This window comes from Rhinolophus ferrumequinum, chromosome 5, assembly GCF_004115265.2.
Source record: "Rhinolophus ferrumequinum isolate MPI-CBG mRhiFer1 chromosome 5, mRhiFer1_v1.p, whole genome shotgun sequence".
Classification (NCBI taxonomy): domain Eukaryota; kingdom Metazoa; phylum Chordata; class Mammalia; order Chiroptera; family Rhinolophidae; genus Rhinolophus; species Rhinolophus ferrumequinum.
This window is the reverse complement of record NC_046288.1, coordinates 29,192,358-29,207,578: the sequence shown is the minus strand read 5'-3', so window position 1 is coordinate 29,207,578 and position 15,221 is coordinate 29,192,358. Positions and strand designations below refer to the sequence as shown.

The 15,221-nt window shown below is 36.3% G+C and overlaps 1 protein-coding gene across 11 annotated transcripts in view; it reads right to left on the bottom strand.

The window, feature by feature from the left end:
• The window catches only part of SLC4A4 (solute carrier family 4 member 4), a 348,583-nt gene that overhangs the window by 21,819 nt on the left and 311,543 nt on the right, over positions 1-15,221 (bottom strand). For all 11 annotated transcript variants that reach the window (XM_033105862.1, XM_033105858.1, XM_033105861.1 and 8 more), the window contains 4 exons: positions 14,215-14,328; positions 12,276-12,437; positions 1,592-1,770; positions 404-476 (listed from right to left, as the gene is read on the bottom strand). In XM_033105862.1, coding sequence (XP_032961753.1) covers positions 404-476; positions 1,592-1,770; positions 12,276-12,437; positions 14,215-14,328 — 528 coding nt within the window. The remainder of the gene's footprint in view (positions 1-403; positions 477-1,591; positions 1,771-12,275; positions 12,438-14,214; positions 14,329-15,221) is intronic.

The window sequence follows — 15,221 nt, the reverse complement described above, 5'->3', positions numbered from 1 at the left end:
TAATCACTATTGAATACCTGAAATTAATGTAATATTGTATGTCAACTTTAACTGAAAAAATGTTTTCAAATATTTAAAACAATTTTTTTTAAATGTGGGGTAGAGGGGATATCAGTTAGGTTGAACTGTGTGAAATTGCCATTTTCATAGGTTAAAAAATTTGAATATTGGCAATTTAATATGGTTCAACCAAATAACTGTAATAATAATAACAGGAGTAAAGGAGTGAGAAGAAAGTCAAGATAAAAGTTTTCTAAAGTCCTCATTCTGCCTGAGCCCTGCTTCTGTGTGTTTTAGAACTGATAAGAATCCCGCAGATAGTTCATAAGGAATTCTGCTCTTCACATATCCAATTATCTGTCAGTATTCTGAGAAGGAAGAGGTGATTATTTCACATATTTACCTTCAAGATGGGAGCCATAAAGACTGACAGACCAGTCAGAATAAACACAAGGATTCCAGTGACTCTTTGTTCCCTGAAACCAAATCAAAAGATTACCAATCTACTTCTTGTTTTCATAAACATGCTCTTGTCTTCTCACCTTCTATAACAGCAAAGGTGTTATCATATTTAACTAATACTCCAGGACAGCATATAAGCTAAACATAATTATGAAATTCTCTTAAAACTATTGCAATATGTGATTTGAATTCATCAAGAGAAAACTGATCCTGCTAAATCCTTTGTTCCTTTTAGAATCAAGAAAGAAAACAAAATCACTTGCTCTTGGTCCATCAAGAACTGGCCTCTTTGGAGCATTTATTTTTTAAACAACTTGAACTGTTGTGTAATTATACCTTCTTTCACAGTAGACAGATATTGTATTGTCTCACATTCTAATTAATAAACAGCTCAGGGAATTTTCATAAGTGCAATAAATCCCGTCAGCCTAATTTCCAAATCTATAACAACAAAAGTGCTTTTTAACAAATATGATTCCCATGCAACACCTCCTCCTCTGGCCCCCAAGAAAGAATCACCCACTGTAGTGGCGTGGGAAACGATGGCTCTGTCGTGTGAGCTAGTCACCCAAGCACTCAGGAGCAGTGTTGGCTGCAAAAATATGCAACAGCGTATAACAGTCTTACACAGCCCTTCATGGCTACCCAAATTTCACAGCTGGAGATCAAAGTTTCTCAATGCTTGTGGGGACAGAAAATGAACTGGAAAATAAGGATTACTTTCTCTTCATAGAATCTTAAAATCATAGGCAGATTCAAGAGTTTTAGGGAGTCTCAACGGAGCTGAAAGATTAAAGGGTTTGGCCTTTAAAGGTGATTGTGACTGAGTAAGTACCACAGCACCAAAAGGACCTGCATGTTGAAAAAAAGTGAATGACCTGTTTGAAATTTTATATTGTATCATTTAGCCTTTTATTAATCAAAGGAAATTTATGTATCATAAGAAGTGTACTCAAAGAATTATTAAAGATTCTCTGATAAAATATTTAGTCCTTTCTAGAAGAGCAAGTACAGGAATCAATTAATCATCACCAGCCCTTTCTCCTTCATATCTGCCCATTTCCTGGTAACTGACACATGGATTGTCATGATGTGTTTTATAAAGCCAGTTTCCTCTGACTTAACATACCTCACTCCGAGGAACTTTGGTTGTTCTCCAGGTGCAGAAGTCTCTGTCTCCATCTTCAAACTGTCGATGTGGGCAATGGAGATGACAGTCGCAGCCACATACCACGGAAGAGCCATGAAGGAGCACACCACCATGAGGACGGCCACCCAAAAGAGATCCAGGTGATACCCAGCTCCTTTCTATAGGAAGAGGTAACAAAACCATGTGGAGAAAATACTCATATTGCTATCTATGAATAGTCAGGTTTCCAGATGGGAATTCAGATTACTAAATGAAACAAACTCATTTTACTTGATAAAAATATCTATTAGAAGGTAAGCTCCTTGGGTGACGGGATTTTATCATCTTCATCTTCATCCTAGCAATGAAACACAAAGCAGCCACACAACACCTCCTCTAGCTTGATTTGTTACAGGTTACTCATTATTTGCTTATTATTACGTATCTTCTCTGTATCCAATTTTGTAATCAGAACAATGGAGATACACATATGTCTACTTTGAAGAGTCACTGGGACCATTCAATGAAGTAAGAGAGGCAAAGCCTCTTGTAGGAACTTAAATGGTAGTGGTTATTACATAGTAGGAGCTCAATAAATGGCGACAGCAGCAGTAGTGGTATCAGATGTTGTTAACATAAGCACGATAAGCACTTCACACGCACACACTATGCCTTCTCTGCTTGACCATTGAGCAGCACACTGTTTACCTAGACAGCATTCAGCCTATGCAGACTAAAGATCTGAAAGCAACTTGGAGATGTTGTGTAGAAGACCATTTCTCACCTTTCACAGTATACGAAAACAACTGTTTACTATCTATGAAACATTGTCATTAAGGTAATTAACCCCCTTAATCACAAAGGCTGGTTTCAAACATTGCCAATGGTCACAGTAACATTTACTGACAGGAAGAGTAGACAATGTAACAAAAGGTCTGGCTCTTTTACTCACTAAATAAATATTGTTAAATGTGTCCACAATGTTATTTTATGGTTATATTTCTCTGCTCTATTTGTGAAGAAATCAAATGCTTAATACCCCTATGGAGCCTGAGAAAATAGAGCAGTCCATTTTCACAGCATGAAAGCAGCAGCACCAAGAGCCAGAATATGACCAATCTGAGAGAATAGAGACATTGGCTTTAAAAAATGAGAATGTGATTTACACTAGGAACCCAGTGACTGTTTTGGTTCAGATCCTGTTACAATTAGTCAGAACACTGCTCTCTTCTAACCGAAGAGCCCAGATTTCATTCCTGGCTCACACACATGGGTCTAATCATGTTCTCAGAGAATTCATCACAGTCAAGGGTAGTTGACACAAGAAAGAAAAGCATATATTTACTAAGTCCAGGTTTCACTAAGAATGAAAATCTTCTCAGGAGACAAAGAGGTTAATATATATTCATTAAACCAGTTCATTTCAACAGAAGTGGTCTGAGAGCATAATGGTTTAAATTGGGAGTGGGGTAAGGTCAGGGAAAGGAGGGTAAGGGTGGAGATGGCTGAAATAAACTCATTCAATAGTGACTAACGAGGCAAGTATCACAATATACTCGTATCTGGGGTGTCATTCATTCTTTCAACAGATACTGATTGCCAATTTATTAATAGCCATAGTCCTAGGTGTTGGTGACATACTTGCGAATAAAACAGACAAAAGTTTCTGCACTCATGGAGTTTCCATTCTACTGAGGAAGACAATAATAAACAACATAAATAAGTAAACTATACAGTATCTTAAGTAGTAACAAGCCCTAAGGAGAACTGTGAGAACTTGGGCTTGTACACTGAGTATACTGGGAAGCCACTGGAGGGTTTTAAATGGAGGGGTGACATGATTTGCTTATGTTCAAAACACTATGGCTGCTGTGTTAAGAACAGACTGAGGAGGGCCACGGACAGTAAGACCAGTTGGGAGGTTATTGCCATAATCCATGTGAGAGATTGTGATGGTTCGAACCAGAGTGGTAGCAGTGAAGATGGCAAACAGTGGTTGGATTCCACCTCAGGGTGGAAACCGCAGAATTTGCTCACTCCTGCCTGTGGATGTCTCCTGTGGCCTTACTACATACAGGCCATTCAGGATCTGGGCTCCGTTCACATCTGCAACCTCATCTTTCCTCCCCTGCTTGGATCCTGTACCATGACCACTTTCAGCCATATGCAATTCCTTGAATATGTCTTACTAATAATGCCTTTTGTGTCTTTGCCCATACGGCACCCCCTACCTTAAATAACCTCTATTCTGCCTTCTTCTTCCCTTGGCTCAGTCTTACTGAGCCTTAAAACTTAAATCAGTCTTCACCTTTTCTGGTAGTTTTTCTGCTTCAGCCCAGGTAAGATAGTTGAGTCCAGTGAGGTTAGATCTCCTCCTTTATATTCCCCTGTCACTTTATACTTTATCACGGCACTCATCACACTGTTTTGAAGTTGGATGTGTATGTATCTGTCTTTGACATTAGACTACAACAGGAGCTTGACTGTATCCTGTATATGTTAGCAGAGTGCACGTCACATAGTCAATTCTTATTAAGGTTTATTAAAAATGAATGACAACTAGAATGTATACATTTTTCTGAATCATAACCATAGTCTTAATTAGCGAGAAAAAATTTTTTAACTTTATTTGTTAATTGGAGAAATGTAAATCATTTGGGGAGGGAAGTGGGGTGAACAACAGCTAGAACAATCACAGTTTTAAACCCTAATTAGACTAAATCACTCAAGATCATATTAGAAGTACTGGCATATAGGCAGGATCCTCAAACCTGTCACCAAGGAAACTGTAATAACCAAAAATGTGCACACTGACCAGATCAATAGGTCAAAAGAATAGCTGTTGCAAAAAAAAAAGTCACTTATGTCACACACAATACCAAAGAGGGTAGAATGAGGATTTTAGAAAGTGGATTATAAAGGTAACTTCAAAAGCACTAAAATAAATAAATGTTCTGGGACAAAATAATTATAGGTATATATAATTACTTTGTGCCTCTTGATATCACTCCCTTCAAAAAGTCTTCCTTTCCCTCAATTACACTGAGACTTCCTGATACTTTTGAGAGGAAAGGAAAATCATCAATGTGACCTGAAGGTCCTGCCTGGTCTGCCTCTATAGCGTTCCCTCTCCCTCTCTTACAGCAGCAAACTGGATTATTTCAGGCACTCGTTCTTGCCAGTTACCTCCTCTTTAAAGCCTGTGTGTGTACAGTGATTCCTGTGCCCTGATGAAACACTTTTCCCACCCTGCTTCCGTCTGCTAATTCCTATTAATGCTTTAGACCTCAGTGCCACTGCCTTGGGGAACTCTCTGTACCTCCTGGACTAGGACAAACCCTCTCTTACAGACTCTAAAACCATCACCTCTCCGTCCCAGCACCAGACACATTTGCAGGGTCGTATTTTGCATGATTATTTTAATGCAATCAGGTTCTACGAGGGTAGGGCCGACGTGTTTCTCTTCCCCACTGAAACCCCATCGCGTGGCACAGTGCCCAACACAGAGGCGACACTCTGAATAATGTCTGCTGGGCAAATGAATGTTCCTTCAATGGCAATGGCACTCTCTAGACCCTAGGAGTAAAATCATAGACGATACACAGTCCTTGCCCTCAAGTGGTTTCTAGTGTAGTGGCAGAGGGGTACAAATCAACAAATACTCACAATACCACAGTGTTAAAGGTCTACAGGAAGGGTGAGTTTGGGTGCCATGGGAACATCCAGGAAGGGTACCCAACTCAGCCCAAAGTCAGGGGTGGTTTGCATAAGAGGTCGTATGTAAGCTAAGTCCTAAAATGGGAGCCATAACCACCAGCTGGGGGACAAGATATGGGAAGTGGAGAAAAAATCTAGGCAAATAAGCTGCCATTTAGAGAAAACGAAATAGAGTTGGTGCATAGGAAGAGAGGGGAAAGGTAGGAAATAGGTGAGAAAAGTTAAAAACTTTGATGTTTCGTTAAAAGCTTTGGAAATTTTTACTACAAATACAATAGGAAGACACTGAACGGTTTTAAGCAGGCAAGTGATATAATCAGATTTCTGTTTTGAAGGATGGGTTTGTTGGCTTGTAGAGGATGTACTGGAAATGGTCATGACTGGAGGCACATGAGACGTCATGAGACCAGTGTCACAGAGTAATGCAAATTTACTAAGAGCAAAAAAAAGAATAATAGAAATTACATTAGGAGTGAAGGCTACACTGACAAATTTTTATTTTTGGAGGATCTTAAAGAATGGGGAGGATTTTGATAAGTGGTAATCATTTAGGAGTGGAGAGTTAGAGTAACTAGCAGAAGAAAGCCGGATTTGAGGAGAAACGAATAACTCATTTGACCGGAGCATTGTATAGTATACGGAGAGACTCACTTCCAATTCAGGTTGAGATCGTATCACAAAGAAACTTAAACCCCAGGCTAAGGCAAATGGACATTCTTCAAGGGCCAAAGATTTAGAGGCCAAAGTGTAAAGGTTTAGAAATGAAGGACTAACATAAAAGAACAATGCTTTACCAAAAAATGAGTGCTTTTAGAATGAAGAGAGACTGGTTATTAACTCATGGCTAAACCATTAGAATAGTCTAGAAATAAAATAAAAGGACTGGACCTAATTTTATGATAGCAGAAATAAAAAGAAAAAAGAAAAGCAAGGCAAGTTTTGGAATTATCCAAGAAAATGCACTTAAATTAAGGATTTTACCATAGAGGACATCAGAAAAAATGTATTGTTACAATCACCTAAAATCTGTTTCTTTATACCTATCCTAAACTATTTTTCCCTCCCATACTCTATTTATACGCTTAAAATCACTTTCCTAGTGACAAGTATCCCTTGCTTTGCAATCTGACATTCAGACACTCTTCCTGCTTCTGCAAACTTGGAGAATGACCTTGAAGAAGTCATGACCTTGCTGAATCTGGTTTGCTTTTGAGTGCTCTGCAGGGATAATGTGGGATATAACTAACCAAAATGATGGCCAAAAAAAGCCAAGTGCCTTGGCATTCCTACATCAATACGGAACTGTTCAGCAGAGTGGAAAGGTGGATCCCATCCCAAAAAGAGCAATCAGCCAGCCAGGGCCACTTGACACAGAGCCAATGCAAATGCCACCCAAAAACATGCTGCTTTTAATATCACAATGCCTCCATCTCTCTCACTGTTTCAGGTTTCTCTTTTGAATCAATTTCATGGCAGTCAGGGCCCTTTATAATTTTAGACAGTATCTCCAATTTTCACATTCCACAGCCTCTTTTCCTAACAAAATGTGAACAAAACAATATCCAGAGTGAAAAGCCTTTAATTCATGAAGATATCTCCATTGGTATCATTAGATTTGTGCCAAAAGACTGGCACTTCTTCTGTAACTATTGTCATTCAAAGGAATGATTTCAAATAAGCAATTCCAAAAGTCATAAAAAACTTACTTTTTATATATTCAACTCCTAATATGCCTTGATTTTCTAATATTTTCTACAGGGAATTTAAAAATTCTATATTTTATCAATCTTAAATTTCCTAAATTTGAAATTCTGAATTTTATTAATAAGAAAACTTAACAAGTTAACAAGCAAAAAGTAACAGGCATTTACCTCCAAAGACACGTAGCAAATCTGGCCAACTATATAACAAAACTAAGAATATGTTTCTAAATGTTTTCAGAATAAAAGATATTAGTTAACATCCATTCACAGCCTTTCAAACTAAATCAACACTGAAACCCCTCTCAGTATGGAACACCTGAAAATGTTCAACAAAATACAGAAAATATCTTATAAAAAATCATGGCTTATCTGCTGGAAAGTAAGAGAAATAACTGGATACAAAAAAACTGTGGCAGCAAGAAAGAGTAAATCTACAGGGTCAGTAAGCCCTGGAGTCTGGGCCTGCCCTGAGAGACCATGCAAATCCTTGGGGGGTATAAGCCCTGGACTAGAATGACTATCTGAACTCTGGAGACAGGGGACCAATCCTAGGGATATGGGCAAAGGGTATAGATGAAGACAGCCCCTGAAATAAAAGTAAGATATTCTAAACACAGCATACTCAGTTGGTCAACCAGGAAAAAAAAAAAAAAACAACACAAAAAATACCACCCTACAAAGAAAGCCAGTGAGGATACATGCTTCTCCTGGCCTTGCCACTAGATGCAAAGCCATAAGAAAAGAAAAAATATTCTCCAATGATATTCCTAACCATAAACTGACAACTGGGTTTGGGGCTGATATTCATATTACAAACACATACTAAATGACACCACAGGGAAGCAATCACCAAGATCTAGGTTATGAAATTCTTCAGCATAAATATGGCAGATTTTATTTACCAAAATGGCTGGAAAAATATCTCCTATCCTACATATTTTTCTACAATGTAAAATTGCCATTTCTTCATCAAATAGTGGGGTTCTTCTTCACCCCCTTGAATGGAGGCTGGCCCTGTGACTATTTTGACTAGTGAACTGTGTGTGGCACAGTAAAGAAGTAAAGCTGAGACAGCGGCATGTATAACTATGAAATGGCCTAGCATCGTCCCCTACTTAATTCTTAGAAGTCAGGTGCCATGGAACAAGTGCAAATAAGTCAAAACTGCCATGCTGCAAGAAGCCTAACCCACATGGAAAGGCTCTGGAGAATGAGATGCCAGGTGACAGATAAGAGAGAGGAAGAGACAGACAGACAAACATACCAAGGGATATCAAGGTATTAGATATGTGAGACATGTGAGTGAAGGACATTTGTGATCTTGGACAATTAGTCCATTTACCTTTCAGATGACAGTGACCCCACCCATTACTAATTGCCACTGCAGGACAGACCTCAAGCAAGAAGCATTCACCTTAGCCCTGTCAACCCAAAGAAACATGAAAGATGATAATAAATTATTGTTTCAAGTTGCTAAGTTTTCAGGTGGTTTATTATATAGTAAAACATAAATGGAAAGACAATCTGGTGGTTCTCAACAAATAATAAGGGAAAACAGATTGCTAGAGGGGAAAATCTTTGAATTAAAAGTTTTTAAAAGATTTAAGATAATATTGTTTAAACTTTATTTGGATCCTGATTTAAACAAATAAATTATATTTTAAAGTTTATTATATTTATGGCACATTCAGAAATTTAAATATTGACTGGATATTTGATATTAAGGAATTCTGTTAACTTCTTTTAGACTGATAATGGTACCATAGTCGTGGTTTTAAAAAGAGATCTCATCTTTAGAAGTACATACTCTCTAAAAGTTATAGATAATATGAAATGTGTCTATATTTACTTCAAAGTATTATACGAAAGGAATAAGGTAATGGGGATTTTAAATGATATAAGATTGGACATGAGTTGATAATTGTGAAAGGTGGTTGATACATATCTTAATTATACCATTCTGTCTACTTTATATATGTTTAAAACTTTCCAAAATAAACTATTTTTATAGGAATAAATAAAAATAACGTATTACTGGGTTGGTTGGACTCTCCTATACTTTCCAGAAGCAAATAAAATCTTCTCTGAAGCACATGCATAGGAAGATTAACTCACAAAAAAAAAAAAAAAAAAAAAAAAAAAAAAGCAGCACTAAATACATAAGGAAAAAGATACCAGATACCAGAAGTAAGAGTAAGCAAAGAAAACAAAGTTCAGAATCAAACCCGCAATATATATAAAATAATAAATAAAAGCGTGTAAGAATAATAAAGAAATTAGGGACTGAACAGGAAGATTTGGAAAAGAAAAAATAGATGTTTTAAATACTACAAAGGTGTAATTCTTGAAAGAAAAAATGCAATGGACTGCGTTGGTAGTAGAACAGAACCAAGAGAAGACAGAATTAGTAAAAAGAGAGATCTGGAGAAACCACCCAAAACAACACAGAGACCAAGAGATAAGAAACGTAAAACAAACAAACAAATATGGAATAGAGTACAAAATGGAGACATACAAAAAAGTTCTACCTGGAATTTCAGAAGCGGGTATTAAGAGATTGAAAGTATCAGAGACTTACAAAATTCCATAATTTGTTAATGACAGGAAGATTCAAGAAGCCCAATAACCCAATATATAATAAAAAGAAATCTGTGCTTATACAAGTTAAGAGTGAAATTCTAGAATAAAGACAAAAAAAAGATAAAAGCATGCAAAAGAAAAGAATGATTACTCACAAAGAAATGAGAATTATAATGACAGTTCACCTTCATGGAAGTCAGAAATAATAGGAAATAGTTTCTAAGTGCTGAAAAAATTAGCTTTCAACCTAACATTATATATCCAGAGAAATTACCTTTCAAGAATAAGGATGAAACAAAAACATTTTCAGACAAATACAAACGAAAGAGTTTACCACACAAAGGCCTTCACAAGAGAAAATTTCAAAAGTCTGGTAAGTAAATTCTGTTTAAGAAAAATAATTCAGTCTAAAGGAAAATATTCCAAAACGTAAGTTTTGAAATGCAGAAAAAAAAATAAGCAAAGAAAACAGTGAATTTGTACATAATTGTAAAAATACAGACCATGTCTAACTGAATTTTAAAATTCAGATAGCAATAAAATCTGGGTAATCACAGCATATGACTCAGGAAGGAATATCAAAATTAAGCCATTTTGGGGCAGTAGTAGCGCGAGCAGAGGCAGCGGCAGTGGCTTTGCGACCACCTGGGTTTGTGAGATGGCTGCTGACATTTCTGAATCTGGTGGGCATGATTGCAAAGGAGCCCTAAGGAGCAATACCAAATTAGATGCAGATTACCCACTTCGATTTCTTTACTGTGGAGGCATGTGACGGAAGGCAGAAAATGGCTTTTTGCTCACTGTATTTTTATGCATTATGATAATAATTTCACATTTGGTCCTAGTAATCCTTTTTTCATCTGTCCTTGTCACTTGGTGAGTCCGTAATTTGGGAGGGGGGAGAATGATGAAGAGGAGGCAAGGATTAACATTTTCCCAACCTGTGTGACTTGTGGTCTTGTTACTTGGCCTGGAGAAGCTTACAGTCCAGCTGGGATAGAGACATATAAATAGATCATTTCAGCCATGTGTTATTTGTTAGCCTGGTTATTAAAGAAAGGCCTCTTGGAAGATATTGGGTCTTAAGGAATGACAAGGAAGCAGGGAATGACATCCCAGATGAAGTGAACAGCTGTGCAAGGAAAAGCTTGGTGCACATCTGGAGATGTGAGCAGCCTTGTGTTAGTCGAGTGTATGATACAGGGAGGGTGGGGTGTCAGTAAGAAGTCGAGGATGATGGGGTTTGAGTGATGGGTGGTTGGACAGTCATGGGAAAGTGTTCTTGGTTTGATTAATAATATATGTATTAGATTGAATCAGGATGTTTTTCCCTTTGAGTGTTTTTCCTCCCTCATTTTCAATACATAAATATTTGTAAATTGGAAAAAAAAATTAAGCCATTTTTTATCCATTAGCATTATTCAGGAGAAGGGTAAATACTAACTTTAGACGTAAAACATGCGTTTTAAAATATGCAAAATAATCACTAAAAGAAAAGCGTGTGATTTCCAAAGTAATAGGAAAAAAAGGAGAGTGAAGAAAATAAGAAAAACAAAATTAAATCAACCTATAAGAAATCAAAAAAGGAAAATAAAAAAGAACACAGAAATTTAGAAAGCAAAAAAAAGGTGGTAAAAATGAATACAAATCTATGAGTCATCAGTATCAATTTAAATGAATTAAATACTTCAGTTAAAAGCTAAGAATGTAAAAAGGGAATTTTACAATATAGTAAAAAATTGCTTCTTTGAAAAAAGAATAATACAATTAACAAACCTCTGGCTAGATTGATCAATAATATTAGGAATTTAAGGGAAAAATAATAGATTCAGACTAGAAAAATAAAAAAAGATAATATAAACAATAGAAAAACAGAAATTCTGAATATTTTATAGCCATCAAAACAGTTTATCAGTTTTACAAGTTCCACACAGAAACTTCCCAGTTAATTTTGCAATCATGTCTGATCATTCACTGAAAAGATAATTGGCATGTTGCATACAATAAAGATAACATTATATTCTATTTCAGAGAATGGACTAGAAGTGGAATAGGAGGAAAAACACTTCGCCGCTGATTTTATAAGGATAGTATATTCCTGATACCCAAGTCGGACAGGGACACTATAAGAAAGGGAAATTACAGACCAATGTCACTCTTAAACAGAGATGCAATAATCCCCTACCCTCATTCCCAAATAATATATGCAAACCAAATCCACTATGCATAAAAAGAAACTATATTCTACCAGGTTGCAAGGTTGGTTTAATAATAGAAAAATCTATTAACATAACTCACCACATCAATTAATTAAAAAAGAAAACCCCCAGTTTTATCTTTCTAGTTTCAGAAAAAGCATTTGTCATTGTCTTTGTTAAGGCCAATTATCACATTAAAATCAAATGCAGGATGATGACAGTGGTTGAGTGGTAAACAGTTTATATTGCCCTCTTCAGTGGCTAAGGAAATATGATATAAAACAATTCTTTCAGATTTAAATGAAGTTTTTCTAAAGTAGTATATTGAGCAGCTGTGTCAACACAAGGTGATCTATCTATGACTCTGCCAAGTCTTAACACTGGCTATAACTCCCAATAAAACCATCTTGGTTTTTAGTCAATATGTATTTTCATGTACCGCAAAGAAAGCAGAAGGCAATGATAATTGTTATTATGAACATTCACCTTGAGTTTATGTTCTTTCCTGTTTACAATCACAGCTGTGATTTGCTGGTCCATGAAAATCAGAATGGTGACCAACAAAGCTGGGATAGCAGCTGCAAGGTACACCCACCAGGGGTTTCCTCCAAATGGTGAAACAAACCAACCACGGTTTGGACTTGTTGGCTTGAAGAGGAGAAAAAACAAACAATATTAATACATAAACAAACAACATTAACACATACTTGGTGCAAAATCACTGGGGGAGACACACTTTCATTATTGGAGGGCCAACATATTGAAAAATGGAAATGCTTTACTGACAGGTTGAACAAAGATTATTCACCCAAAATTTCCCAACAGAGATTATTTTTAAGGCAATATTTTAAATGAAGGAGACTAAGAATATAGGCTGGTAGAAAAGAAGTAAATGCCATTTTGTGCATTTAGAACCACCTAAGATAAGGACACTCGACATGGAAGAAAGTGACTTAAGTTTAAGGGGCAGTCATAAGAAAAACCCAGATGTAATGTTCAGTAGAGAGGCAGGCAAGAAATGACAAAACCACCATGAACTTTGTTCATAGGTTTTAGCAACTATACTGGAGTCGTGTCTACTACTGCCAAATTGTAATAGTTTCATAATATAATATGTAAAGAGCTACAAATACTTCTCCCTGTTATAACTGAATGTATTTGAACACTCTGGTCTTTTTTATTTTATATATGAAAAATAACCCAGACTAACTGGCTATATCTTCAGAAATATCACAGAAAATGAAAAATATGGCCATTTTCCAGTTCTCCATCTACTCTTCTATCAGTAGATGACACATTTCTACTACAGAAAAAAAATTTCCTATCTTTTTCCTAACTTTAAACAATGCACATAAACTAAAATAGAATCCTATCTATGAATGATTTTCTCCACATTTACCATCGAGAAAGTTTCACTTCTCTGAAGATATTTGTGTCTTCTGTGTCACTTTGCTCATAGCACCATCACTGAATCTATCCACATTTTACTACCTTTACCAGGATGTGAGCTTGTAAGGGAAGGAACCTTATCTTGCTCATCAATGCATTGCAAATCCCCAATACAGGGCCTAGTTCAAAGCAAACATTCAGCAAATATTGGCTTAAATGAATTAATGATTGAATGAACTTTATTTTTGTTAATGAGTAGGTGAAGGCGGAGATAATGCAAAAAATATTTTGCTTGCTATAACATAGATATCCTTTTCTCACTGACTAGTTATTAAGCTAAAGCTACAGTTAATGTTCCTTAGCCAGTATATGGTCTCCGTGATGGAGAGAAAGGCTAGGAATGTTCTAGAAAATGGGTGAAAAACTTATAATGGAAAGTTAGGTACAGATATTTAAAAATGACTGAAATGTAAATTTAGCCATTAGGCCTGCACATACTAACAGGTTTATAAAATTCCTGTATCTTCTTTATAATAATTAAAATGCACGTTATATATAAATGTGCGTATATATGGCAGATAGTTTGGTTGCAGGAAAAGAGCAGTGAGTTAGTAATGTAATCATGGGCATTTTACTTAATTTTTGTGAATTTTAAACTCAACATTATAAAATCAAAATGATGATACACTGCATCCTAGAATTATATGGATCAAAGTGATAAGTTGTATGAAATACTTTGGATATTTTAAAATATTCTAAAAATATAAACCAGAGATTTCAATGTTATTGTAAGGTACTTTTCAACAAAAATCAATATAATGTGAATGTTACACTTGATCCAAGTCAAGCATTTCATTTTAGTGAAGAAATAGACAAAACATATGTATGCACCTACCTAGCAAGGGGACAATTTTGAAGTAAAGAAATGGATAATTGTACTAAACTAACTCAAAGAGCAATATGACAAACAAGCATAGAGGAAAGGAAAGAAAGCCAAAGAGTTCCAGGAATGACCAAAAGACAGAAATTCACCTACCTTGAACTCGCTTGGCACAATTAGTTTTGGAGTATCCACACCTACCAGTGCATCTATCACACAAAAGATGAGAATGGACAAGATAATGGCAAAATCACTGATCAGTTTTCTTGCCTGGAAAAACAGAAAGAAACCAGGGACTGTTTAGCACTGCATACTTATATTTGCCTGTGTTTGAACTAAATGAAGAATTCTGTATTTTCTAACAGTTTATAGTTACAGCTTCATCAACAAATTAATGGAGGTATCACAATGCAGAGAAATTTTTTAAAATTGATTTTGCATCACTTTTCAGCTGGCCAGTAATAATCTAATCCCACACAACAGGTCGGTGTGTATGTGTGCAGGGGAAAGGAATCAAGGGTAAGACATCCCTGAAATTCTGTATAAACATCCTTCCTATTGTAGCACAAAAGAGACCTGAATAAGGATGAAATTTCGGGGCATATTATAAAAATCTACATAAAAACACAGAATTCTCTTTATTATTTGGGAGGCAGCGTTTTAAGTAGAGAGCAAGATAAATTCCATAAGGTAACCAGAAAACACAGAGAATGTAGCAGAGAAAGGTTCCAGTCCATTGAATGGACCCAATACCTCATAGAAATGTAAAATGATGACAGATGGAAATTTGATGGTTTCACTGATTTTTTCAAAGAAAGTATTTTTCACTCTAAGTTAGTGCTTAAAATTTCCTGTACGTGGAGCATCTCCTTAAGAGTGGTTGCCGTTAGTCCACAACCTTCACACTTCCTAAGTACCTGTCTCTGGCCAGGACAAGGGCTGGGCTTAATGGGCTGTAGCATTAAATCCAAACTTTTCCCATGGAGTGGGTGCATTTCTGAGTCAGTAGGGGAGCCCATATCGTGGCTTGGCCATTCCTCTGCAGTGTCTAGTGGCACTGACAACAGCCTAAGAGCACCACTAGAACACAGACACCAGAGTTTGCCCATAAGGTATGGACACATGGCTGTGCACAATCTGATCATTCAACAAGAACTTACTCA